Source organism: Falco cherrug, chromosome 14 (genome assembly GCF_023634085.1).
Source record: "Falco cherrug isolate bFalChe1 chromosome 14, bFalChe1.pri, whole genome shotgun sequence".
Lineage (NCBI taxonomy): Eukaryota > Metazoa > Chordata > Aves > Falconiformes > Falconidae > Falco > Falco cherrug.
In genome coordinates this window covers 678,430-705,547 of record NC_073710.1, presented here as the reverse complement: position 1 = coordinate 705,547, position 27,118 = coordinate 678,430, and the positions used below count along the sequence as shown (strand labels likewise).

The 27,118-nt window shown below is 46.9% G+C and overlaps 1 protein-coding gene across 1 annotated transcript in view; it reads left to right on the top strand.

Moving 5' to 3' along the window:
* Positions 1-27,118, top strand: part of ATP6V0D1 (ATPase H+ transporting V0 subunit d1) — a 37,039-nt gene that overhangs the window by 2,422 nt on the left and 7,499 nt on the right. Inside the window, exons 2-4 of the mRNA XM_055726899.1 lie at positions 7,560-7,731; positions 22,792-22,970; positions 26,073-26,152. Coding sequence (XP_055582874.1) covers positions 7,560-7,731; positions 22,792-22,970; positions 26,073-26,152 — 431 coding nt within the window. The remainder of the gene's footprint in view (positions 1-7,559; positions 7,732-22,791; positions 22,971-26,072; positions 26,153-27,118) is intronic.

Genomic DNA, 27,118 nt, shown 5'->3' with positions numbered 1-27,118 from the left:
AAAGGGTGGTGAGCTGTCTCTAGCTCCTAAAAGCTGTGGTAGCCTGTTAGAGGTCTGGTATCACCTCTGGAGAATAAAGAGCTGTTGGACAGTAGTGCTGCTTCTAAGCAGCAGAGTTCAGGCTGGGCCTGGAATGTAAGTGACTGACAGGCTTTACTCTTGGTCTGCACTGCTTTGTACTGCAGAAAGTATGTGGAACCCGGGAAGTCCACAAAAGCATCTTCTTTAGAAATAGGAATTTCTTGACCTTTGGGTGAGTGGTCATGAGTCTGCTGTTGCTAATATTCCTCTTGCTTCCACGGCAGCAGTGTAGAAACAGATTTCTTTCTGACCTGCTGATGCTATGAATGTGATTGGTATGGTGAAATCCAGCAGCAGGCTGTGTTGCCTTCTCGCTGGGTAACAAGGCTGCAGAATGGCCAGCTGAGAAGTGGCAGGTAGTTGGCTCAAGCTTGTTAGTGTGGGCCTCTGTTGGGAGAGGCTTTTCAGAGGCTGTGTGTTTCCACCACCACTCTGGGGGTCCTAGTGCTGCTGTCCGTGCAGTTGGCTCAGCTGGGGACTTGTACCTCTTATGGAAACAGTGGTGTGCGCATGGGAGGATGGAATGTGTCCTGTCTTTGGCTTAAGCTGTATGTGGAACTAGTCTCATGCCCCACAGGAATTTGTCGTGTTTTATTTGTGCATCTCAGCCTGCAGGTATTGGTCTGGTGTGGACTTGTCCTGTGAAAACTCTTCAGTTTTCAGTCCTTGTAACCCCAAAGTAGTGGTGGTGTGTCACATCAGCTTGGGGAAGAGCAGAGTAACTGTCTGACCCCCAAAGATGTGTTTAGGAGACAAAGGGTGGCTAGCAGAAGAAAATAAATGTGCCCCTTTTAGAAAGAAGGGATTTCCAAGACCGGGGTTCTCTCATCTCCTTGGTTTGGTCCACAGGCTTCAACAGTGAAATTGGAGAGCTTGAAGCAAGTAGGTCACCCTAGACTGCCTGGCTCCATGCCAGCTGGAGTCCACGGTGGTCTGCCTGAATGGTATCCTCATGTGTGCTGGACCTGTGTTTCCTGTCAAATGCATCTGTAGCAATACATAGTGAGCACTAAACTCTCAATTTAGGGTGGATGGCATGGAGTAAACCACGACTGGACAGGTTGATTGGTTGTTTTTGAGTCTTGAAGAGTATTTCCAGAGCTGTTCTGTGTAGTCTTTGCTACCCAGAAAGGATGTGCTGCTTTCAGCCAGCTCAGGAGTGGATTGATAAGATTTGCTGTCTTAAATGCCTCTTCTATATAAAGACATGCACTTCTCCCCCACTTTCTCCTCTTCTGTCTTTCTCCATGCAGAGGAGTGGTGATGAAATATCTGGAAGTATACTGAGCACATGTTTGAGCCACTGCAGGGTGATGTGTGTCTGTCTTCCTGTTGTCTGACCACAGAACCAAAGCAATGGCCTGCCTAAGCAGGGCTGTGGACTCTTACCTCCAGCAGATGCATGTTGGGGAGCGTGTCCTCTGTGTACCAGGCTTCTGCCAAGTGCAGTGTATGCTTTTGTTTTCATGGTCCCAAGGGTCCTTTTTTTTCCCCTGGAGGCTGCCTTTGCTTTATGGTGTTATGTACAGGGTGTTCACCACATCTTTCGCTGAGAGGAGTGGGAAAAGCTGTGCTACCCTTCTCTCTTCCATTTTATCACTGTGGTCCTGGAATTTGGGCCCCTAAAGGCTGGAGCTGGGCTTCTCTTTCAGCTTAACGACATGGGCAGCGTGCCTTCTCTTGTGTAGAGAAGTTGCATTGCTGTGAGGGCTATAGATTACTTCCAAGAGTGCTTTTGGCGCTTCATTCCATGGTGAAGCTCATGATGTTCTCCTGGGTGTGTGGGGATCCTTTCCTATGCGTCTCCTTTGCTGTATGACCAAGCAAGGAGAAGCCACTTGATGGTCCTGAAGTGTGGACATGCTTGGATCTATCTTCAACTCTGAATGGTTCAGTCTGAACCCCAAACTGGGTGGATATAGAAACCAAGCCATAATGTGGTCGGGAGCTTTCAAAAGCACGATGATGATGCTCTCTGGCTCCTGACATCTAGAAGCCCCTTGTGAAAAGCTGACCCTTGCATGCTGGGACTGTGCAGGAGGACTAGCCCTGTCCCCAGGAGCTTTCACTTGCCAGGTAAGGCAGGGCATATGGGAACAGTGAGACCCAAGGAAGGTGTAGACCATTCCTGTCCTGTGAATGCTGGCTGCTCATGCAGCAACAGAGCAGTAGTCAAAAGGCTGTCCTGCTAATCTTGGTGCTTTGTCCTGTGTCCCCCAGTGTAACCACAGGCTGTAACTGGTTAAATCAGCTGTCCTATTAAAACAAGCTCAAGGAAAACATGATTTATTGGAAGAAAGATGGCACTTCCACAGCCTGCTAAATCATGGTGGCAAACAAGCCCTGTGGTCTCTGGCTTCCTGCAGGGTTCAGCAGAGGCTCTTTGGTGTTTGTTCTGGCCTCCTTTACTGGGCAGAGACCTGCTTCATAGCTTCTGCTAGCTAAACTTCAAGCAGCAGCTGAGGTCAGCTTCTCAGCGCTGCTGGAGCTTCAGCCCTTGTTTGGGTCCTGCCCCTCATCAGAAGATGATGCTGTCTGGGTTTCCTGGCAAGTACTACTGCTCGGCAGCCTGTCAGTGCTTTCGTCTTGTTTTTCCTCTGCTCTCGGCTATTGCAGTGTGAGACTGCTTTCTGCTCTGTTTCTCTTTGATTCTGAATGACTCGTTGCCTCTCTGTTAAACTGCTGCCTAGGGGCCAGGCTGATGTCCTGTCAGTGTGCGGGACCTCTGAGGTTACAGCTGACTTAGTGCAGCTTGCGCTTGAAGGGTGGGGGGGAACAGTACGTAGAGGTGAAGCTTACTGGAGGTGCAGGCAGATTAGGAGGGGTTACCTCACCTTTTGGAAGGATCTGGAGAGGGCTACCTTGTTGAGGGGCTTCTAAGGAAACAAAACCTGGCTGTGCTGGGTTGGAAGTTCTGGGGAGGTTGAGTTCAACTCCAGGAAAGGCTAGGCTAGAAATACAGGCTGCTGTTTGGTGCTGAGGACATCTCAAATGGCAAGGTGAAGAGCTAGAGGTGAGACTGATAGGGGAAGGGGCCAAAGATGATGCTTCTCTGTGTCTAGCTGTGGCCCAGAGGAATTTGCTGCCTGACAGCAGGGGAAAGGGGGCATATCACTGCTGGTGGTATGCAACCATGGAAAAGGTCCTAAATTCTGCAAGGAATGAAGGGTCTCTGGGTGCTTCTTGGGTGAGATTTCAGAGAATCGGCTTCAGGAGTGTCTGGTTGGGGGCTATAAAGAGACCAAACAGACAGCAACAAGCCAGGTGGTAATGGCTGCAGTCATCTGAAGGGAGATGTGGGCGATGTAGGTATCTGCAGACTGCTGTGTAATCCCTCAGCTGCTTTACTGCCTCAGGCCTGGGAGATGGCAAATGATACTTTAATTTTTATATATGCGGTGATGGCCCCGGGTGCTTTGGAGTGAGATGTCAGGGTTACAGCAGATAATTGTGTGAAAGCATCAGTTCAGCTTGGAAGTTGCGAAAGCTAGTTCTGTGCCTGGGTGCAAGAAGAGAGATCTCTCCTTGCCTGGAAGTGCTTGAGCCTTTAACTTGATTCAAAATTCTCCAATGGAGTTATGGGAGGATGCTGAAGAAGGAAGGGGTGGAAGTACAAGCTGGTGGGGCCATGAGTCACTCTGAGTAGGGTGTACAGGCTGGGCTTTGATAGCTGACAGTTGTCTGAAAGACAGTAAAGGCTCGATTCCTTGTTATGACAAAGCAAACTTGCAGGAGAGAATAGTCATATTACTGTGGATCTGAAGTCTCACAAGAAAATGTCATCTGAAATGTTGAGGTGTTGGCACAGTGGTATGTTGAATAAAGCTTCAGTCGTGTTTATGCCTCATGTACAGCCAGCTGCATCAAAAACAGAGGGCCCGATCCAAGTGTTGAAAGGAGGTGGCTGTAAGTACATGTCACTGTAATCTCTAGCGCTACCCTACTTGAATACTCAGCAGAAAAAGGCTGTTGTTCTGACAGGCTGTTGTGTTCTTGCATGAGGCAGCTTTCTGGGAATTGTGACCTGGCCATAGTTTACTAGCTTTTGCGGGGGAGGAGAGAGAACAAAAGTTGTGGTAATTCAGGCACACCCTTGCCAAATGCTGGCTCAGTCACTTTCTTTAAGTGTGTGAACCACTTGAAAAAATGCCGAAACAGGCAAATGTACCTCTCAAAACTGGTTGCAGGGTTGAGGCAGTGTGCTGCTGTTAGCATCTGGAGGAGCTCATCGGGTGCTGCTGGGCTCTTGGTGCAGATCTCTGCTTTTCAGCAGGCAGCTGGGGAGGAGGCATGGTAGAAGACTCGCAGCAGCCAGTGTCTTGTCGACATGCAGCGTGTGGGATCTCTAGCAGCCGCCCCTGCTGAGGTGCTGCTATTGCTGCCAGAGGCCAACTCCAGCTCTGTCTGAACTTGCGTTAGGAAATAGGAACTTGAGCTTTTGGAGAGCTTGGGGCTTGCTCAGCAGTGGGTCTATTTATTAGTCACCATGCTACTGGGACAGCTCTTCTGGCAGGGGATTTGTGAAACCACGGGATTAGTTCGTTCTTAACTGAAAAGCCTGGCATGTGAATAGTCCTATTAAAAACTCCCACACCCTCTTGGTAGGGGCTCAGTGACTGGCCCAGCAGCTGGAGGAGGATAGGCTCATGTAAGGCACTGGTACGCCATAGGATGCATTGAGTCAGGGTTTATAAATCCAGTCCAATTTTTGGAAAATACTGTTCTGTTCTGTCTGCTTGGATGCTAGGAGATTCAGAAGAGTTTAGTTCCTACAGTTCGTGGCTGGCCTTCCCATAAAAATGAATTCCAAGAGTTATATAAATGTGGCCCTTATTCCAGTTGCAACATAATGTTGTGTTGGCTCTTGTGCTGTGGAGTTGGGGGGGGCACCCTCCTCATCAAGCAGGACAAAATGCTCTAGCCAAGCAGCTCATGGGAGCTTGCTCAGAGCTGTTTGAGGCAGAGGCTGCAAGGCACAGCATGCAGCTTTGTGTGACTCTGGTCTAAATGCAATGCAGCTCTGAATTCCTGGAAGTGGATGGTACTGCAAACTCTGTTTTGTGCCACCTGGTAGCAAGGTGGCTTCTTGCAGTCTCAAAAGTAAGAGCAGAGTTGCAGGTTGTGATGACACCAAAAGGAGCCGATGGTTTTGAAGTAGCAGAATGGGAGTTGAGGAAACAAGGTGAAATTTCTGGCAGCTTCCTTACGACCTGGTAGGATTGCAATAGCTGCTTCCTCTCCAAGGTCCTGTATAGCTGCAAAACAACCTTTTGGGCAGGCTTAGTTTTCATTGGAGCTCTGCACAATTACAGAGGACTGCAAGTAGAGGTGTATGAATGTAGCTACAGCAGTCCCCTGTGCCTTCTCCTAACAGTCTGATTTTTTTATGGGTGTAATACTCTCACCAGGACCCTCTCCCTCATATTCACTGAGCAGCTGCTGAACTTTGCTCCATGCTTTCTCTAGCCTCTTGCTACAAGTAAAGGAGTAAAGCCCTGATAGTGAAACTTAATTTCCACTAGGACTCCAAAGATCATCATCCCAGAGCTTTCAAAAGAGGGTCTGAAGCTCGTTAAGATGTAATTCTGGTAGATTTCCCCTCTGTAACTGTATCTTAGCTTTCAAAAATCAAGCAATTGCAAAACAGATGGGTGAGAACTCTTTGTGTGCCGGGTGCTGCCTGTGAGCTGGGCTTTTTGCAGGGTTTAGGAAGTGATTACCATCAATAACAGTCCTGTGCAGGCTGTGTGGAGGTGAGCGGCATTCTGGATTTTGGCATGATCCAGTGTTTGTGGCAAGGTTCATGTTGAAAACTCCATTGTCCAAGTTATCCAATGTTTTCCTGCCTCGAAAGTGTGAGTGTAAGTTGATAATGTTTGGTAGAATGGTAGCTCATTCTGCTGCATCCAGGATTCCTTACTAAAAGTACCACCAAACTCGCCTGTAAACCACTGATAAACATGGCAGAAACTGAGTGCTGTTAAGTCTCTGTCCTTTTCCACCCTGTCTCTATAACCACTGTGTTACCTGTGAGACTTAGCAGTGGTAAGTCTTAGGAATTAAAAAGTGCTGGATCAAAAACATCTTCACTAGATTCCTTTGGAAATACCCAGAAGAGCTGAAGTCAGCTTGAAAGCCATTTGACCCTTCCATCCCTCAGGCTGAGGACAGTATTGCACTGTACAGTGCAAGCTTGGTTTGCAGCCCGATGCGGAGGATGCTCTCCAGCTTGTGCCTGTAGGTGGGTATAACATCAAAAGATCAAACTCAAGCTTGGCTGAGTCCTTGGTCTGTCCTCGGTGCTGTGGATGCTAACGCCATAATGCTGAGGACTTCGTGGTTCAGTGAAAGGCAGCCTCAGTGCTCCTGCTTCAGAGAAACCAGGGAGAAATGTCTTTTTTGTTTTTTTTTTTTTTGTTTTCTCTGGACAATGTGTTCACATCTGGTTTGACTAAACTCTTCCAGCTACTCTCCTTCGCCCATAAAGGTCTTGAATCCTTGTGAGGGTGCTTACCTAACTGGCTTTCTGAGGTGAAGCTGAGGAGAGATGAACATTATGTACCAGTGCAACTAGTAGTGCTTTCAGGAGTAGGATTATATGACGTTCCTCAGTTCTGGATTCAGTTTTTCCATAGAGACGCTTAAATGCTTTTGGCTCAGATAGGACTTTTATCTTCACAGAGCTCAGCATGTTGTGGTTGCTTGTTGGCCAGAACTGCAGCTTGGTTGGGCACCTGACCTGCAGTAAGGGTAGCAGAGGAAACAAAGGTTTCCTCTACTTGACACTGGAGGAGGGGAAGGCTTCTGAGCATGTTCCTCCATCCTAGGCAGGGGTTGCCTACCTTACAAGACAGAGTTAAAAGCCCTTCCTCTTCACCAGTCCCTCACTTCTCTTTACCAGTGCAATTAGCTGGACTGACTTGATGATGTAATACCTAGCTTTTTTTATAATGTCAAGATTGCTGTTTGTGTCTTTGGCTTTGAAAGCTTTTCAGATGCCTCCACATCACTAGTATCTGAGGAAACTTGCTTGTAGGTGCAGGTAGGTTCTCAGCAGTGATTGCTTCAGAGAAGCCTGCAACCAGAGCCCTTTTGGCTAGAGGAAGTGCTTAAATTGTTTCTTTTTTCTAGATTTCTAGCAAATACTTCTTAGAAAAATAGTAATCTTTCACCTTGATCAAGTACAGTGGACAGCTGGTACAGGTGTGTGCTCAGTTACACAGACAATGTTACGGTTTCATCTTTAAGATGGGGCAAGGCTGGTATGCTGAAACACTGATCTTTTCCAGTGTTTGGATAGTCCATGGTAAAACTGAGCACAAATCTGAGTGTATGACTAAATACATGGGGTTTATCTAAATGATCTTTCACAGAAGAGAATGCCATAAAAAGTGCTGAGCAACAGCTGTCTTGGGTGTGCTTTAAAAAACCCATAACAACGCAAACCCAACAGAGTGGAATATTTCTTTCCTTTTTAGACTTGAAACTGCACCTCCAGAGCACAGACTATGGAAACTTCCTGGCCAACGAAGCCTCCCCACTCACTGTCTCAGTCATAGATGACAAGCTGAAGGAGAAGATGGTGGTGGAGTTTCGTCACATGAGGAACCATGCATATGAACCCCTAGCAAGTTTTTTGGACTTCATCACGTGAGTACCACCCGTTCATGAACAACATTTGAAACACTGGTGTTCTTACTGACTTGAGGGCTCTCTGAACAGCCTTCTACACTTAGCCCAGCAGCTGCTGTGTTTTCTGCGGCTTCTGGAATGAAACTGTTTTGGTTGTATCTGGAGGTCTCAAACCAGCAGCAGAGTATTGCTACACTGTTAAAGGCTTTTGCTCCCAGGCTGTGTATGCTTCATTGGTGCAGCTACTTAGCTGCCTTTTCTTGCAGAATTGGTTCCATCTTTATTAAAGCTGTTACTTACCCTTGTCACTTGTGTTACAGGTTTTTTTTAAAATGTGATCCTGCTGCAAAATATATGCATGCTGTGCACATGCCTGACAGCAGTTGCATGCTGGTTCTGACCCACTGAGGTCGATCAGCCTTTGTCAGGACTGTTGTGATCCTGCTGTCCCATGCCAGGGGCTGTAGGCTTTCCTCTGACCCTGTCACAGACTGGTTCAGGGAGTTGAGCTGGCCAAAAATTGAACAGTTTTTCCCTTTTGGGGTTAATATTTGACTAATTTGTTTTTCTTAGGCAGCTCAGCGGGATCCAACAAATGCTGGCACTAGGGGAAGGAAGGGTCTAGAATGCACAGCAGGGAAAGACAGGGCTGCCACAGCCTCAGCATGTCTCTGCCAGAGCATGAAAAGACCTGGGGTGTGTGCGCTTCCACAGCAGGTTCAACTGATGTGAGAAGCTTGAAATAGCATAGCGTTCTCTCAGGTGTGTTCTCCTAGCAGTTTTGCACAACCCGCTGCTTCCCTGTGTGCTGCTCTTGTTTCAGTTGGTAATGAAATGAAATTGCTAGCCTCAATGCGATGCCAGTTGTGCTAGTTTGCATCTGAAACATGGAAGTAAAATTGCCCTTTTTCCTTTCTTTAGTCTACTTTCCTGTAAGCTCTAGTTTGTTTTGCAAACTGCATAGCCGATGACTGCCTTCTCTAACCATCAAGGAGATACCTCATGGACAAAAGTGAATTTCTGGTTCAGCAGAACATGACTTTAACTTGCATCTCTGAGAAGAAGATTGCACTCTGTTCTTGGGTAGGAACTTAATAAATCAGCATTTGTTTATTTGATACAGTGAGCTTGGGCTAATCACAGGCACTCTGACAAGTGTTGTTTAATCTTGATTTTTGGCAGTTCTGTGTGTTATCTTGCTTACCACCTAGAGATTTTTGATTGAGGCAGGCTGATGTAGAAAGGCCTTTGTGGCTGATTCAAAGATTTTTAAATTCTGTTCTATTTGTGGCATTTTCTGCATGTGCAAATATTGATTAAAGACCTGCTTCTCTGCCACATTCCTTCCTGTTCTGTCCTTTTTATATCTGGACACTACCACTATCTTGTTTTTCTAACCTTGTGGCTGATAGCTATTATTTTCTGGGTCACTGTGCTAGAGCTGCCTGTCTCTTAAGCCTTTCCTATTTTCTAAGCAATAATTTTTCCTTATATACCTGACACTGAAACTCAGAGTTTTCATATTTGGCTCCAAATACAGGGCAAGACATAACAACTCATCAGCAAGACATTACTAAATCCTCATTTTGCAGCAGTGTTCGCAATGGATGAAGCGGTTTCTAGCTCATGTTAGCTGTATGGAGCAATCTCTTCTATTCTCTCAAACGTCTTGTAAAAACATCAGTACTGTTTGAGCCTGGCGTTTGTCCTCCAGTGGTGCTTTTCCTTTGCTGCCCTACAGGTTTATGGAAGTGCCTAGTCTCTATGGAAGTATCAGAGTAAGCACTAACGGTCTTTTAGCTTCTGTCATATATGTTTAAAGGCAATAGTCTGGGCAGGGCACATGAGTATATTGCAGGCTTTAAAACTTTGCTGTTCCATAACAGTCTCACTTGGAAAACCAGTGCATGGGAAAGATGAACTGAAAGTTCTCAGACCATGCCTGCTCTGCCTACACACTGCGTGACTTGGTAGGAAAACTGTGAATGGCTGTGGAAATCCAGCTTCCTGTTACACCAGTCCTGTTGGCCTTTACCCAGTGTCTACATCCAGCTTGAGCTGTTGTGCAGAAGACCTTAAACCTCTCGTGTAATCTGAGAGGCTGGTTCTTGCCAGCTATTGGAATGACTTAATTTTAAAACTGATACTCGGCACTCAACTTGATTTAACTTTGACCTTGTTCTGCTTCTGTCTCTGATTTTGATGAGTTCTCTATAGCAAAACATAATTCTATGCAGATACCTGTATCTCTTGCCTACTGTGTATTCTCTTCTTGAATATATTGGTTCCATTTGGCACACAATGTTCTTCCTTGAGTTGTCTTCACTCTCATCTCTTTTCCTTTTTACCCACAAGATTTTCTGCAGTGCGTGCTGCCTAGAGGGAGGCAAAAGGGGAAGCAGGGGAAATGTCTCCACTCTCTTGCAGAGCAAGGAGTCCAAGTGTTCAGCTGTGTGGTGTTGTGGTGCTGCTGCACCGCTGATGGAGGAGTTTCCTCTGGGTGTGCACTCATCATACCAACGGAGTATTAATGAAATAGAGAAGGTGTTATCAGCTTCCGCTGGTCCAAGGTGGGAGTCACTATCAGTGTATTAGAAGCTTTAATAACTTCTGATGACACTACAGACAAGTTAAAATGGAAGAATGAGAACAGTGAAACGGAAGGGAGTTTGGAGAGGATGCTGGTTTTGCCTGGTGGGTCTTAATATCTTCTGTTGATAATCCTAACGTACTTAATGACTGGGCCAGTAGAAAAGAGTGTAGACTAGACATGACTTGTGGGGCTGCCTTTCAGGCTGTGTTTTGTTCCCTGAAACTGTCCCATGGGTAGGTCTTGGTTTGGGGCAGGGTGCAGAAGTTTCAGAGATTCTGTCTGCTGACAGTGTGAAGCTTCCCAATGCACATCCCAAATAGCTGGAGTGGAGGACAGCTCTGTTAGGAGGCTGGCAGCACAGACTTGTGCCAATAGCCTTCATTTACCCAGGCATGTATGTAGGCAGCCCGATAGAAATGTTCGGCCAGAGGATGTTGGCAGTGCTGGAGATGTTGTGCCTGTGCACACAGAGCTACTGTGTCATCCTGCCTACCTGGTGACACTGGGACAAGCCTGTACCGCTTTATCTTCTGCTCTGGCTGTGCACACAGATAGGCGTAGTAGGGCGATTTGTCTTTGGCTTTTGAACATGACTGTTTCCACTCCTTTCTTTTAGGGTAGTTAATGAAACTTGAGCAGGAAATGGTAAAGACTGGTCCTGGTAGACAGGGCAAGTGAGGCACCAGGTGGTCAGAAGAAGAAATTGTGCTCAACTGAATGTGTCCATGTGCTAAAACTGTACAGGCTGAATTGAAATAGAAAATGGTAGAAAGATGGAAAGTTTGAGCAGGTCTGGCTTCTGCAGGAAGAAAGCTTGAGTTCATTGGGACTCTCATGAGAGACACGGAGGCACTGAGTTGTAAACGGAGATTTTTGAAATCAAGTGTGATTGTAGGAGGTGTGTCTGGCTTAAATTGGAAGGAAATGTTTTGTAGCGTGTCCGGTGCAGCTCTGAAACTCACTGCTGCCAGATGCATTTGAACGTACTTACATTTTTGGCCTTAGAAATACTGGATAACCTCACACAAGACAGGCCCATTGAGGCCTGTTAAGCGCTTGGGTACCATCTTGCTGAGGGTGGCCAGGGTGTATGTAGATGGCTGATGCCAGGAGGTGGATCAAGCATTTAAAAACCACACAGTCAGGCTTTCTCCTTCATGAATGTCCTACTGGACCTCTGGGGTGGCTTTGAGTCTATTAACAGGTGACTGTTCTGTTAGTTTTTGGAGGATGCTCAGAGCTTGACCCAGGGTGCACTGCTGAAAAGATCTGGGGAGCGGCCTGATATAAGGAGCAGCTGTAGTCCTTGTCCCCTCTGATTGCTCCAGAGCCACCCTGCCAAAAGCCATGCCGTTCGTCCCCACGGGGGATTATGCTGTGTCATTTCTCTTGCCTCTTCTAAGCGGCCCATGAACTGGGTGAGGCCACAGGAAGGAGAAGCAGCAACGGGGAGAGTGTGGGGGCCCTGGGGCACCAGGAGGATATGTTCCTGGTGGTCTCTCCGTGCCCGGCTCCGGGGAGGCAAGGCAGCGCTGCTTGTGACTTGCCAGGAGGTGGCACTCCAGCCCCGTGGCTGCCTGCCCCAGGTGCACAGCCTGCCATAGGTAAGGATGGTCACCTGTGGAGGTGGGCCAGGAGTTAACTTGTCCCTTGAGCTTAGGGGAAAGGACAGTGTTTAAAACCACACGAAACTGACCCAAGACCGCAGCTAGGCAGCAACCCAAAAAGCAAGGTCTGTGTTTCCCAAGTCATTTGCTGCCACTGATTTTTGTCCTAGTGTGCTCCTCTCCTGGCACCACGCTGACCCTTTCCTGGCTCCAGTCCTCTCCAGGAACTCTTCTGTGGCAAGTGTTGCATTGTTAGTACCAAAATATTGAGGAAGTTGGCTGATTTCCCTTTTGATTTTTTTTTTTTTTCCAAGTGGTGGCTGTAGCTGGCAGTGTGTGCCACTGTGTGTTGCAGCAAGGAAAAGCTCAGCTTGTTGTGCCTGCCACCATCTCTATAAAACACCTGCTAGTTCTGCATCTTGTCATGGAGCTCCTCACTGGAGACTGCTCATGCTTCCCTGTGCCTTTCAGCCAATCACAGTAGATTCTCGCTGATAGGCACAAGCTGGTTGTTACTATCTCTGCTCCAACACAAACAATTGACTGGCTGAGGGAATGCAGCGATGTTCTGTAGGGCAGCAACAAACAGGTATTAAGTGTACTTGAAACAGCAAAACCCACTTCCTGAGTTCAACAAGCACATATTGACTTGTGGGATGGAAGTGGGTTTTAGGTTCTTCTTGGTGATGTGCTGCTCTGCCTTTCTGTATAAGGCTTTGTTCTTTGTGTTAGCCCGACATGGTGCCACGTCCTGTCTGTCCTTCTTTTCAGTGTTCCTGTATATGGTTTAGATGGGATTCTTTATGGTAGTGTTGCTCCTGACTGTAGCCTGATTGGATTGTCAGCTGTATTTTTATTCCGGGGGTGGGGTAGGGTGTGTGGTGGTCGTGCAGTTTTTTTTTTTCTCTTGCCCTTGCTTCAGCACAGTCTCTTCCCTGCTTTGAAAAGTCTCTTCTCAGCAGCCTGACATGCAGGGCTCTGGCTGTTTGGCCCCTTGAGCCCTTGCAGCAAGCTGGTGGGCAGAGAAGGGTTTCATCTTGTGCTCAGGTCAGGGAGCTGCTGGTAACTGCAGAAACTGAGTCTGCTGTGGCAGTGAGGTCTTGAGGCGAGCTGGGTCTGAACATGGTTTCCAAATCCGTGATACAGCCTGTCATCAGAGGACAGACTACGTCATCTTTTTTCTTTACCTTACCATTCTGCTAGGGCTGGGAACTGAGTTCTTTTTGGCCCTGAGGATGCAGCTGGGAACTTGGCTTTCAGTATGTTTTTGTGGTCACACAACATGTTTTTGATGAGACTGCATAGACCTTTTCCCCTTGTGCATGTCTTTTTTTCTTAGCTGACACTTCCCTCTATTACCTTCTCCCTGACCCAGCCTCTCTCCTGCGCTGGATAGATCTAGTTTCTGCTGCATGACTTTGAGTTCAAACTTAGTCTTGCCGCAGTGGCTTTTCTAGAGCCAAATTGTTTCAATTGCTACTTGAGCTGAAAAGCAGCTCTGCTCTGGAGTAGGAAGTTGCCTGTCTTTATTCTAAATGTACTGGAGTGCGCATCCTGGCATAACTGCAGAGGTTACAAAATGTGACTGCATCTGTCTGAAGTCCTTTCTTGCAGAAGAAAACACTCCAAATGCTTTACTTAGACACTTGCAGTTTATTTGGGCAAATGCAACAATCTGAAGGATCTTTCCTAATGCTGCTGTAGTTAAGACTATGCTCTACTATTTTCAATTAGTTGTTGACTCCTTGGTGGAAGTGGAATTGGGAACCAAAAAGTACTGTAGTGGCTCCTGGGGATCCTGCAATAAAAGGTTTATGAGCCTTTTCTGGCAGAGACAGTTTTGGCAGAAGAGCACAGGTTTCTGACAAACAGCTTCCCTGTTTGCAGGGAGTGCAAAGTTGAACTGATAAGCCAAGTTCTTGGAGGGATTATGCAATCTTCAAAATAAGAGGGCATGTAACTAATGGTCTGGAAATGATCACAGACTTGTGTCCTCTGTATGGTGGCATCAGAACTGCGTCTGTTCTCCTGCATATCCAAAGGGCACAGACCTCATACCAGTTGCCCAGAATCAACGTCTATGAAAATGGACTGGGTTGCATGCCTAAGTGGTGGCCATAGAAGTCCACTTTCAAAACTGTGTGACTGCAGGTGCCCTCATTGGAAAGGGAGTCTTTGAAAGGTGGATTTCCTTGTATATTACATTGAGGAGATGCTTTTTCCCCAAACCTCATGTGCCTGGGAAACGCTTCATTTGGCCAGTGGATTTGACCTGGAATAGCATAAGGCACCTCGTACAGACCAGCACTGCTCTTCATTTGGAGGGCCTTAGCGCAGTGCCCCACAAACACAGTGAGCCATGGTAAAGATGGGAAAAGCTAGCAAAATGTTATCGATGGCAGTAAAGATGTAGCAAAAGGTGAGTTACGAGCTCCAGATGTGAGCCCATGTTTCACTAAGAGAAATCTTTAATGAAACTCTGCAGCCCTGAGAACAGGCTCTAGCATGCAAGCTGTGGGTGATTAGGTGAGAACATATCGCCCCTGTCATGCTGTTTCATCCAGAGGTAGTATGTGGACTTAGCTGTCTTCTTGAGCTCTGTCTAAAGTTGAATCCCTCGGGTGATTCTGCAGCTTGCAGGAATAGTCCTTGCACTTCCCTCATGTTCCTTCTTGCAGTCTTTCCCTCTACAGACTAAACAGCATGTGTTAGAGGCATAAAACAGATAGGGGAGTGTGTTAGGAGGTTATCAGTGCTCCTCTGATCAATTTATGTGTGCCTGCAACTTTTCCAGAAGATAACCTGTGTGCAGTGCCTTCAGTTGGATGAATGTTCACTGAACGCTTCTGTTCCCATGTAACGTGTTCACTCCTTGATTGACACTGTTATCAAGGTCTCGTGCTAGATCTTAGCTACCTTCATTTTCCTTTTACCTTTCCATTGACTTGCCTCGCCCAATGCTCTAACTGACAAGTTCCACCCAGAGAAGGCCTGAAGGCCAAGGGCACTGCTTCTGAAGGCTTCTTGGGGACATCATGGATCCTAGTCCCCTCTCCTAGATCCATTCTGTATGCTAGTTTGAAGTCTAACAAACACCTACATAGAGCTTTGCATAAGTACCACAGTATTTAGAGGCTGAGCTAAATCTTGTGTCTACCCTGTGTGGTTTACTGCATATGTCAAGTGGGATGATGATTTTGCTTGTCTTTTGCTGGCAGCAGGTCTGTATGCGCAGTAATATTCTGCATGTTAGCTCAGTGCAGATCACACATTCACTGAGAAGCAGGTAAAGGCTTTTAGGCCATTAAACTCATTCAGCTTTCTTAGCTACTAGGGGCAATTGGGGATAATGTGAGATTGCACTGCAGCCTTTACTCTTACCTTGTGCCCTTGAAATGTTTTTTGAGTCTTTTGGGGTGGTTTGTTTTTTTTTTTTTTTCTTTTAGTGCTTTACATGTAGAGAAGGTAAGCAAACAGTTTATGTAAATTTGGCTTTTGCAGCTGGTCTGTGTGAAATCAGCATGATTAGATGTTTATGGTCAATATTTAAAATGTAATTAGTGCTGAAGTCTGCCCAGCACAGAGTGCCAGGACTCAGCCTTGTCTATCAGCGTAGTGTTTCTCATGCTTTGAGACATCAAGTTTAGGCAACCAGAGATTCTTGCGTGAGGCTGCGAGGTGTTCAAAACATTCCCTGGTGTTTCAAGGGGTTTGTACATGTTTAGAACACGATGTCATATTCATAAAGCCTCAAAATTAAAAGTATTTCATGTAGCCTTTTTCTTACTAGTCTTTAATGCAGCTAACACTATATGACTGCTTATGAGTTACCAGATGATACCACTGGAAAATTGAGGTCAGTATCCCAAGAGACCTAGACTCATTAGAAGATGGTAAAAAGCATGAGGAGATGCAGCTAAATATAGATTAATGCTGAGAACATTCCTGGATACTTGCATTTGAAAGGCTGCCACGGCCTCTGTAGTACTGTGAAGTTAGAACTTTGCTGTGAAATGGTCTCGTTTATCTGAGTTTAGCAGGGCACCCACTTATTGGCTGAGTGCCCTTGGTTTGTGGTGGCAAGCATGAAATTCTCAGCTTTCTCTTTGGCAGGTTCACGAACTTGCTGCTTAGGTGTGGCTTTTTATTGGTGTGACTCTAGGAAAGACAGTGTGCAAAGACAGGAAGAGATCAGCTCACTTGTGTGGAGACTGTCACATGCTGCATTTGCTCTTGCTGTTGTTCCCTGAACTGCCTGAGCTTCAGCTAGAGAAGAGTAGAACTGCTCCTGGCCAGAAGCCGCTGGTCTGACATGTTCCAGTCTGAACTGAAAAACTGATTTAAGGATTTGACTCAGTTCATGCACTGTCTATTACTCAGAGGAGCCTCAGTGAGGCACTGAGGTCTTCCTGTTGTGCAGCATCCCTCTCCTTTCCAGTTCAGGACAGCTGTACAGTTACTTACTAATGATCTTAAAATGACACTCCAGATATAAGCATCTCAGCTGTTGGTGCTATTCTGAGCATCAGCTACTGCTCTTTTGTGCTTTGAAGTCTGTGCATTGCTTTGCCCCATGACTAGCTTGTATTTGAAGCTTGAGAGGTGTGACAAGTGGCTCTGTGTACCAGCACCTTTGCTCAGGTCTTGAACCCAGTGGGATATAGAGGTGGGTCTGTGTACTTATGCACAAACCCCAGGAAGCAGCAGTACAACCAGCCCACAACTGTTTCCTTAGGTTACTTCCCCCACCAGCCCTCTGAATACCTGAACTGGATGAGCTGCGAGAGGGAAGCAGCAGATGCTAAAGTGACTATAGTCAAAACAACTTCATCTTCATTTAAAGCTGTCTCTAGAATTCATGCTGAGTTCGGAGCACTGCTCTGATCCCACTGGAGATTTCCCTTTTTCATCCCAAAATAAACACATGCTTCTACAATAATCTGAGCAACTGCCCAATGCAGTCACATAGTGACTTTTACCTTGCTAGCATTAGTCTGAATTGAAGTCTAATGCTGGTTTTGGAAAGCATTAAAGTTGCCTGAGCAATGCAATACATTAACCCATCCCAGAAAAAACCCTGAGCTGCAACCCGGTTCTTCCGTGCCATGCACTTCTGCATCAGCCCACTGCTCTGTTTGCTATTGACACGGAGGACTGTCCTCATCACCCCTTGCCCGGCAGCTGTTAAGCTACAGTTTGGCAAGGCTTTTCAGAGGATCCCTGAGAAATGCATCCGTCATTAGTCACGCTTTGTGACCACTTGCAGTATTGTTTACGGTTTCTTTAGTATCCTGGAGCAGAAAGCAATAAAAAAACCAACCTATCTGCTGTAAGACAATGACTCTTTATGATTAGATCAGATTAGATTAGTAAACCTAAACCAGGGAGGGAGAAGCCCTAACTGTCCTGGCGGTCCTGCCTTGCAGGGCTCTGCCTGAGTGACTGCAGGCCAAGTTGTAAGAACCCCATGTGATGAGTTTTCATATATTTCATGTGCTCCTCTGCTAAAAAGCCTTTCCCAGTATTCAGTGGGCCATTGCAATCTTTTTTTGCATGTCTCATTTATCAGTGGCTATACTTACGTAACTCCAGGAGGAAAACATTCGTTGTCACAGTACCTGCACATGGCTTTCGCATGTGTGCTCTGCTCCTCCTCGGTTCTACTTGCTAGCTGTCTGTGGATGACTACCCCAGAAGTTAGCTAAGTTAGCTTCTGGGGCCTGGCTCACCTGTTTTCTCTGAGAGGCCTCTGCTGTACCTGTCTGAGACTGCACCTCCCAAAACCAGCAGTAAGAACCATCTCTCTGACCTGCTGCTGGTGGAAGGAACATGTGTCATCCCATTCCACCGCGGCCCCCCACCCCCACCCCTTATTCTTGCTATGTGAGTGTCACCCAGTGTGTATTGTGCTGAACTGGGTGTTGCTGGAGGAGTGAAGATAACTGGCTCCGCTTGTCTCGGACTTCAGGAAGCCATACACCATCATCTCTCTCCTGCTGTGGATGGTATTTCTGTGCTTCCAGACTCTTTTTTTGTCCTTGAAGAAATTCTGCTCTCACGTGAGATGTTACTGATGCTTCTCAGTGTCAACTAAAATTGTATTTCTGTGAGTGTGAATTTTTGGAATATACCACAGCTCAATTCAGTGGGTGAGAGGAAGAGCAAGGCATTGTATAATTGTCCATGTGAAACTCTGGCTTGAACATACACTCTTTTTGTGTCCATCTCCCTGCGTGGGCAGGTAGCAGCTTGAGGCAGAGCTTAAACCACATTCTTGCCCAACAGAGTTTTGTCATGGTCTTTTGGAGGCAAGATTGGAAGCTTGGCATAAGGTGCCATTAATTAAAACCCTCCCACCCCCTGTCACTTGCTGTAGCTTATACAGCGCCTCCACATAGGGCCTTCTCAGAGCTGTTTGTGTTCCCAGTGAGCTAGTGCAGAGGTTCATCCTCAGTGAGGAGCTTGTCAGTCCTTCTACCTGTTTCCAGTCTCCAACCAGAGCATCCCACATCCTAACCTTTTTTCTGTGCAAAGCAGGCTGCAGTAAGACTTCATGGTGTTGCAGGTGACCATCGACTCCTGTTTTCTGATGTGTCCCATAGTCTGGTCCTCTTATTAGCTGCTCTGAGAGCTAGTGAAGGTTAAAATGCTTTTGGAGGGGTCTGACCATGCAATTAACCATGAAAATTGAAATATTTGAAGCTGTTCAGAACCTAATAGGAGGTGAGAAAAATGATGATAAAAGCTGCTCTATTAAACGAGTAGTTGGAGGTTCCTAGGAAAAACTGCTGCCACTGTAATAAATCAAATCCTTTGGGCCTGGGAGGAAATGCCAGTGTAGCCAGGACTTCTGCTATGGTCTTAGTACAGCTGTGCTAATGGAGGCAGATGCATTCTTGTTGGGACCTGGCACAGGACAGCAAGCATTGCCCCTTCCACAGATGAGAGAAGGCTTTTCTGGCTGCCCTGGCACTAGAAAACTTGCCTTGCAGTCATCATTGGCTAAGCCATGACTGCTTTTACTGGGATGAAGCAGGGACTGAATGAGAGTAAGCGTGGTCAGGGCTAGCTTGAGGGAAATGGGAAGTATCTGGAAGGATTAGGTAATGGTGCTGGTGTCTGCCTGGCCTCAGCAGGCACAAGAAGACCTTTGTCCTGCTGCAGCTCTCTTGTTATCATAAAGGTTTGAAATGCTGTCACAGTGGAAATTTAAATGAGAAGTTTCCCCTCTGTCTTGCACATGGTAACTCCTCCTCCTGTAGGGATGAATCCTTCTCTGACAGGAGATTTAAGTTGTCTCAATTTAAAGTACACTCTTTTAAATAATTGGTGCTGGGCCTCCTTAGAGACCTTGGTATTTGGTCTATAGACTGTGCATTTCCCCAGACTTCTCCTGAAGGACAAGGAAACAAGAAAGTTAAGGAATATAAATGAAACAGGAAGAGTCATGCTTTGCACTCAGGTAGTGGAAGCCAGCTATGTTGTCTTTCATGGGACCATCAGTCTGAAAGCAGAAGCATCTCATGCGTGAAGAGGGTGTGACTTGGGTTATTCTCCCCAAACCTGGCTGTGGCTTTCAGGCTGAGCTGGACTGGGAGGGCATGGATGAGCTTGGTGTGACCCCAGTAAGCCAGAAGCTAAGGTGCTTTGAAGACCTATGAACAGAAAGGGCTCCAGACTTTTTCCCTCAGTTCCTCTTGTATGGTTGACTTTGGCCAGACTCCTTGCAAGTCACAAATATCTTGCAGAGAGCAAGATCTGTGGTAAACTGGGAATAGGAAAGAGGTGTGCTAGCATACTGCGCAATGACTGTATTTCCTTGCAGGCTCTGCACTGCAGGCTGAGCTGAAGAAACAAATTTGGTCTGGTCCAATGTTGTTGCTTTGGTGAGAGCAGTCCTGTGTATCCTCTTTCCTGAAAGCTATCTGTGTTGTACTAAGCAAACTTGCACATTTGAGGGCAGATGGTGGAGCTGGGAAACTCTCTTTTGTATCCTTGGTCTGGCAGACCTCACAGAGGTGAATCTGTGTTAGGGTGCAGGTGCTTGTATTTACCAGCAACCAGCTGCTTACTGCAAGGGACTTACCCACAGTTCTCATAAACAGGCCCTTCTTGCTGTCCTGGAGATTGCAATCATCTCCATGGTAAGAGGTGCACAAACAGAAGGGAGGATAATGACCTTGTGGATTAAAGGGCAAAAGGAGGTTTGCTAGTTCATGACGCTTGTGCTGATTGAACTGGTTCTAGATTGAATGTCCCTGGAAAGGTAGGCTGCAAACACAGAAAAGCTCTCTGCAAAAGTGGTAGGGCCAGGAGGTGCATTACCCAACCCTGCAGTGTGGAGAGAAAAGCAGCACATTTGAGGAACTAAGGTGTGGATTTGTTCATGTATATACCCGCTGAGTATATTTGAGAGGCAGTAAAGCCCATCTAATAAAAACTACTGCAATCTGCCTTTAACTGGCTCTGCTTCCCTGCCTTTGATGTGGTTCAAAGGGAAACAGGGCTGCATTATGTCCATGATAGCTCAGAAATATAAAGACCAGCGGCATCCCAGTGCCTGTCTGATAAATGCTTGCAAAGCCTTGGCGTCCCTGCCCTTGCCCCAGTCCCAGTGTACTGGCCTGAAGTTCCCTTCCTTCAGTACTCAAGTACGTGCGGGAAGCCTGAACCTCAAGAGAGCTCCAACTTTGATGTGCATGGCTCCTTCTGCCATTCGGGTTCAGGCCTGATTTAATTTGTTCTGGAGCAGCTCCTGCCAAGGAGCCTCTTCAGGTCTTTTCCATCATCTAACTTTTTAGAGTTAGAGCTCTAATAGTGAGAGCAAGGGAGTGTAAAATCCCAGATATCCTGCTCTTCCAGCATCTCTGCCTCTTCCCTGTGCTGCAGAGGGACATTTGCAAAGGCATCTGCTGACTGAAAAAAACCCTCATCTTGCCTGATGTTTTTCAGGTTCTCAGCTTGGTTGGCTTTTATGGCTCAGCTGGTGGTGAAGGTGCCTGGAGCACCACTCCTGTTCTTGCTGGAGACACTTTTCCTCTCAACTCCTTGTATTTACATGGTACCTTGATTGCTTACTTGGATCCTCTACTTGGAGAAGGCTGCTAGCCTTTCCTGTGTTCCCAGTCTTCAGGCCAGCTGTCTTTCCCTTTTCTGGCTGGACTGGGAGAACTGGGAGGTGATCTTTCCACTCTGCTTGGCACTGATGGAGGCCTTACCAGGAGTGCTGTGGCTAGTTCTGGGCTCCTCAGTGCAAGAGAAACATGGACATACAGAGAGAAGGGCCAGAAAAGGCTTGTGTTGGTGGAACTTGTGCTGAGTGCCATGGACCCAGATTGAATGTCCCATTAGTGCAGCGCCAGAGACTGAATCTGCTAATCCTGGGTAACACAAGCGGAGAACTTGGTTAGGGACATCATAACATAAGCTCATTGTGGTGGGTTGACCTTGGCTGGATGCCAGGTGTCCACCAAGCCGCTTTATCATTCTCCTCCTCAGCAGAATGGGGCAAGAAGAAAACAAGATAGAAAAAAATCTTGTGGGTCAAGATAAAGGCAGTTTCATTAAACAGTAGCAAAAGTCATACACATGGAAGTGAAGGAAAACAAAAGATGTTATTCTCTACTTCCCATTGGCAGATGATGTTTGGCCACTTCCCAGGAAGCAGGGCTTCAGTAGCGGTTGCTGCAGAAGACAAACATCATAAATAACGAATGCCCCCCCCCCTTCCTCCTCCTTTCCTCCTTTCTCTTAGCTTTTATATCTGAGCAGATGTCATACGGTATGGAATATGCCATTGGACACTTTGGGCCAGCCATCCTGGCTACGTCCCCATCTGAGATCTTGCCCACCCACAGCCCTACTGGTGCTGGTGGGGAGGCTGGAGACACAGCCTTGATGCTGTGCCAGCGCTGCTCAGCAGCAGCCACAGCACTGGTGTGTTACCACCACCTTTCTAGCTACTGATATAAGCACAGCAGCACGAGGGCTGCTACAGGGCTCAGCCAGGCCAAATACACTCATGCAAAGACGTTTCTAGCTTTTGATGGTAGAGGTGTGAAAAACCTTGTGTGTAGTTCCATGAGGCTGTGAGTGAAGGTTGTGTCAAAGCTGCCAGTCCTGTTGGTTTTGGAAGGGAGCGGGGCTGCAGAAACGTGACCCTTTCTTTGTAGTCTGGGCAAGATGGAGCAGTGCTGCTGGCACTGAAGCTGAGCTTGAGTCAGGCTAGCTGCACATTCCCCTTTGCTGGTGTCCTACCATGTACGCTTTTTCTCCTGCTCTCTCAGAGTAAAGCAATACAAGGAGAGCAGTGGGAATGCTGGAAGGACGAATGTTCCCAGCTACCGTGTGGGGAAGCTGGAGCCAGGCTTCTCTTGGAGATTTGAAGGGTTAGGATGAGAGACAGTAGACAAATAGTCAAATTGAAATTCTGATTAGCTGTTAGGGAAAGACTAGCAAAAGACTTTTCATTGTGTGTGTGGTCAGACACTGAAGCGGAGCCCCAGAGAGGTTGTGATATTCACCTCCTTGCAAATAATTTGGGAGTTCAGCTGGACAAAGCCCTGAGCAGCTGGAGCTGGCCATGTTCGGAGCAGGACATTGGGCCAGAGACATCCAGAAGTCCCTTTCAATCTAATACTCCAGTGGAGATGCCCAGGTGGTGGTGTTCAGCTGTAGCATAAATCACAGCTTGGGACTTTGCTTGACCTCCCCCTTCCTAGGCTGGCATGAGAAGGAAACGTTAAGGAGGTGCTTTACTAATTCTTTGTGGGGAGGGTACATCTTTCTAGAGATGTTCACAGAGACTGAAGATATGTGCCCAGCTGGTGCTAGGGTTTGTATTCTTACTATAACAGGCTTCCTTTTGCATTCCTCCAGGTACAGCTACATGATTGACAATGTTATTCTGCTGATCACTGGGACTCTGCACCAGCGTTCGATCTCTGAACTGGTGCCCAAGTGCCATCCTTTGGGGAGTTTCGAGCAGATGGAAGCTGTGAACATTGCTCAGACGCCTGCGGAGCTCTACAATGCAATCCTGGTGGACACTCCCCTGGGTGAGTGGAGCCTTTCAAAATACCTCTCAGCTTGTGTGGAGCAGATGTCCCTTTCTCTCCTAGTCTAACTAGGTCCAACTAAGCCTAAGTTTAGTTGGAAGACAAAGTGGTTGATAATGCACAGCTGTGGCCCTACTGCCTGTGGTGGCTGGGCTTGATTTCAGGTTTATGCCTGCCCCTTGCTAGTTTTTCCTTTGGAGGACCAGCTAGCTCTCTGTTCTTTTCAACAAACATCCAAACCAGGACACTGGCAGTGCAGACTGCTGGAGTGTTTGGATTGTGTAAGCCAGGCCTTGAGCTGTCATGGTAGTACAGGTATAGTTAGACCTGATCTGCTAGATCTGTCCATTTACTAGCTTTTCGGGGAATAGTCACCTGAAATTAGGAAGGAAGGAGAAAGTTGGAGCGGTCTTACACAATGTGATCTTCTTAATAATTGTCATAGACACATGGCACACATACTTCCTTAGTCTATCAGGTCCTCTGCTGGAGTGAGTCACTTTAATTTCCAGCACTTTTAGTTGGACCATTGGGCAACTTCTTGTAGGCAGTTTTTGTAGATAATTATAGAGATCTGCACATGCCTAGTCTTGTTCTGAGACTGATAAAATTAGCTCTAGATCAAGGAAAGCTCTTTATATACAAAAATCCCCCAAACAACAACAGCAGAAAAAGAAATCTCCAAAAACCTTTTTAAGCTCGTAGTGTAGCAGGATCCTACAGTGGGGTATACTGTCTCAGGGCCTTGACCAGGAGGCACATAATGCTAAACCCAAGTGTCTTATGAACAGCTAGTCAGACAGATATGTTCCTTAAAGATAAAAGGCATAGGAAGAGGTTCTGGAGAAAAGACATACGTCTTTTTGCAGTAGTAGGAGAGGTAGTCACAGGTGACTTGCTAGTTTAGCCACTGTGGGCAAAAACATAATGAGGTATGCCTGAGTCAGTGATTAATCATTCTTTTAGGGTTGCTAGAAAGAACAAAACACTCTTAAATCATCATATTGTATTTGATAGAAATAGTTGGGTTTGGAATGGAAAGTGCTTTTGCAAATGCTCTGTGTGATAATGAGGCAAGTGGAGCAGTCGTCATGGAAAAATGACTTGCCAGTTAGAACCCAGCAAAGGAGGGAAAACAAGTCTCAAGAGGTCCGGGATGCAAGGTAGGGCAACAACGCAGCAGGAGAACAGAGGCTCTGCACACAGCTGAGCTGAGCCTGCTGTAGGGGTGATGTGTAGGAAGAAAATCCTCCTCATACATAAGCAGGAACCTTCCCATTTGGGGAATAAGAGAGAACGGAGTGTTTCAAAGATACTTGCTCTTAGAGACCTTAGAGCTTCTAGCCTGTGTATGGAGTGAAAATGTCCTGTTACAGTGGTGAGGTGGTTCTGGAGAACATGGCTGGCAGCTGAGGGTCTTTGCCTCTTGTGTTCATGTACTTGTACATGAGTCAGTTTTGCCTGCTTCTGCCCTGGCTAGGCTGACTTCTTCAGACCTTTGCCCTGGCCATACCCTTGAGGCTGTGTACCATCTAGTGTGGCGTTTCTTCAGCAGGAGAACGTGGGGAGTAGCTGTGTTGCCTAAACAAGCAGGCATGTAGGCTCCAGTTGTTTAACTTGCATGCTTTCCAGTGACCACACGCAAAGAAACAGCAGCTCTATCTCCTAAAAGTACTTGAGTAGCTACGTGGCTTGGTAGGAATGCCTAACCCCAAATGGCTTTCATAGGTTAGCAGGGCAAAATAAGACTTGCTGTTAGCCTAATTTCGGATATTGGAGGGCCAAGAACTGAAATAGCTGTGTTCTCATTCCTCTGCTACTCTGAAGTAGCCACTGCTTAGCTATCTAGGCTAGCCAGTGAGTCCTGCAGTGAAAACCAGTCCTGGCACACTCTGTTTTCGTTTTTGCCAACCATAGGGAGCAGTGCTTCTCTGGCTACGTGGCATTGGTCTCTGATGCCGTTGCAAAGAAACCCTTGGGGGGGGGGTTGGGGTTAACCCCTATTCAGGACTCTCTACACACACAGTGTGGCTGCTGCCCATGCCAGGGAGCTTGTGCTGTAAAAGTGGGGCATGCCAAAGGTGGGAGCCTACATTGTACATGGTTTGTTGCACAAAGGAGAGCACTGGTCAGTTCTCAGCGTGAGTGCAGTGTCCTTTACCCGCAGCTGGACTGCGTAAGCTGAGAAAGATCGTATTTCTCTATGTAGCAAATTCAGCAAAGTTGGTTGCTGAGTGAGAGTTGAAAAAGTCATAAAAGTCCTGTCAATGGGTTTTATTGTGCTTTTTCTAACAATCGAGTGGTACGACAGCCTTATGTTACAGTAGATGTACAAGACTTGTGTTTATCTGCAGCTTGCAATACCCTGTGTTAGGTTTGAAATCTGTGTTCTTTAGGTGGCAAAAATTTCTCAGACTCCCTCCCAGAGATACTCTGGCAAGGTACAGAGGGCTGGGCATCCTATCAAAAAAGACTACTTCATTCTGTCTCCTGTTACTTACCTCCAACTAGAGAAATAGAAGTCCTTAGAAGAAGTGGAAAATGGGACTGATAGACCTGACCAAGGGAAATGGCTCTTGACTCCAGTCACAGAGTATCATGGGCTGGAGGAGCTGTGTCATCCCCATGCCTCCTTAATCCAACTGAGATATTGGAGGAGGAGGGAGAGGCACTGGCTTTCTCAGGACTCACTAGCTGCTGTCTCACAAATGCTTAAGTGCTGCCGCCATGCTGTACCATGTAGGCCTGCATCTGGGAACAGTTTGGGTTTTGCTTATTTTTAAATACAGGCTGCTCTGGCACTGATGCTGGGGGCTAGAGCTGAGAATTTCTGCCGAGACTAGGTTGTTAACCAAACCATAGGACTAAGGGGTGAACAAAGATTTTCATGTGAAAGCCCCCAGAATGATTGTGGCTTGGGGAACCATGCTGGAGCCTGAGGTTTTGAGTCATGGCAGTTTGGTGGCTGCTGAAGATAAGGGCTAGGCCTAGAAGAGAGAAGTTCAACATAGGGTGTGCTTCTGCCTGGTATTGTTGAGGACCCTGGAAATTGCTGGGCATGGGTCTGGTTAGGGCAATGCTAACTCTGTGGCTCTGTTTCAGCTGCTTTCTTCCAAGACTGCATATCTGAACAGGACCTGGATGAAATGAACATTGAAATAATTCGAAACACACTGTATAAGGTAAGTGAGTCTCTGGGAAGGGAAGGAGATGTTAACTTCCCTGTTTACTCCTAGTGTGACTACAGCTCTGTTTCGGGTCAGGACCTCCAACGTAGGCTGGCTTTCTTCAACCAAAGATGAAAGGGTATTTTCTTCTTGGTGTAGACTTAAAAAATAATTGTGCTTTCTCTATCTTTTTTTTCTTCCCTGGAGTGGTGGTAGAGTAAATGTGACCAAGAACTAGTTGTATACATTGGAAAGTAAAGATAGTGTTCTTGGAGGGTCCTGACATCTGATCACTCGGCTCTGCAGTCAGGGCACCAGAGCTAGGCAGAGTATGGTTTTCTTGGAGGTGTCAAGAGTCTGTGCAAGAGATTTTCAGAGGTTATGCCTTTGAATAAATTTCCTCAGGCCCCAAACAGGCAGGAGAAGGCTGTTCCTTTTAATCACACGAATTTAGATGTGTAGTTAACTGCATTCAGATCTTAAGCTTGATTGAAGGACTTCAGAGGGCTTGGCTCTCTGTCTTGAGCTCTTTCAGAAGAAGCTCCAATAGTCTGCTCAAGCCCTCAGTGGCTGTGGTTGGCGTTAGATGCTCTTGGTAGAGCAGTGTGAAAGGTGCAGCTAGGCTGGAGGAGTCCTGCAGGCTGGGGAGAGTTACCGGCACAGGGATGTGGAGGGGCTAAGGATCAACCTGTCCTGAGCCTGCATGGGGAGCCGTCATCTCCTCTGCAGGCCCTGTCTGGTTTTAGCTGGCAGTATCAAAGCACGTGTTTATGTGCAGGCTGTGGCTATCGCTCCATCTCGACTCTGCGGATTAAGGGTGGGATACAGATTGTATCTGCCAACCCTGTTTTGGCTGGTCACAGCCAGCCTGCAGTTGGTGTGACCTCTGCTTCCCAAGGAAACCGTGGCCTGTTTGGAGAGGCAGAGAACAAGTCAGGTGTGAAGGGAAGAAGACAAAGGGAGGCGAGAAGGAGCTGTGAG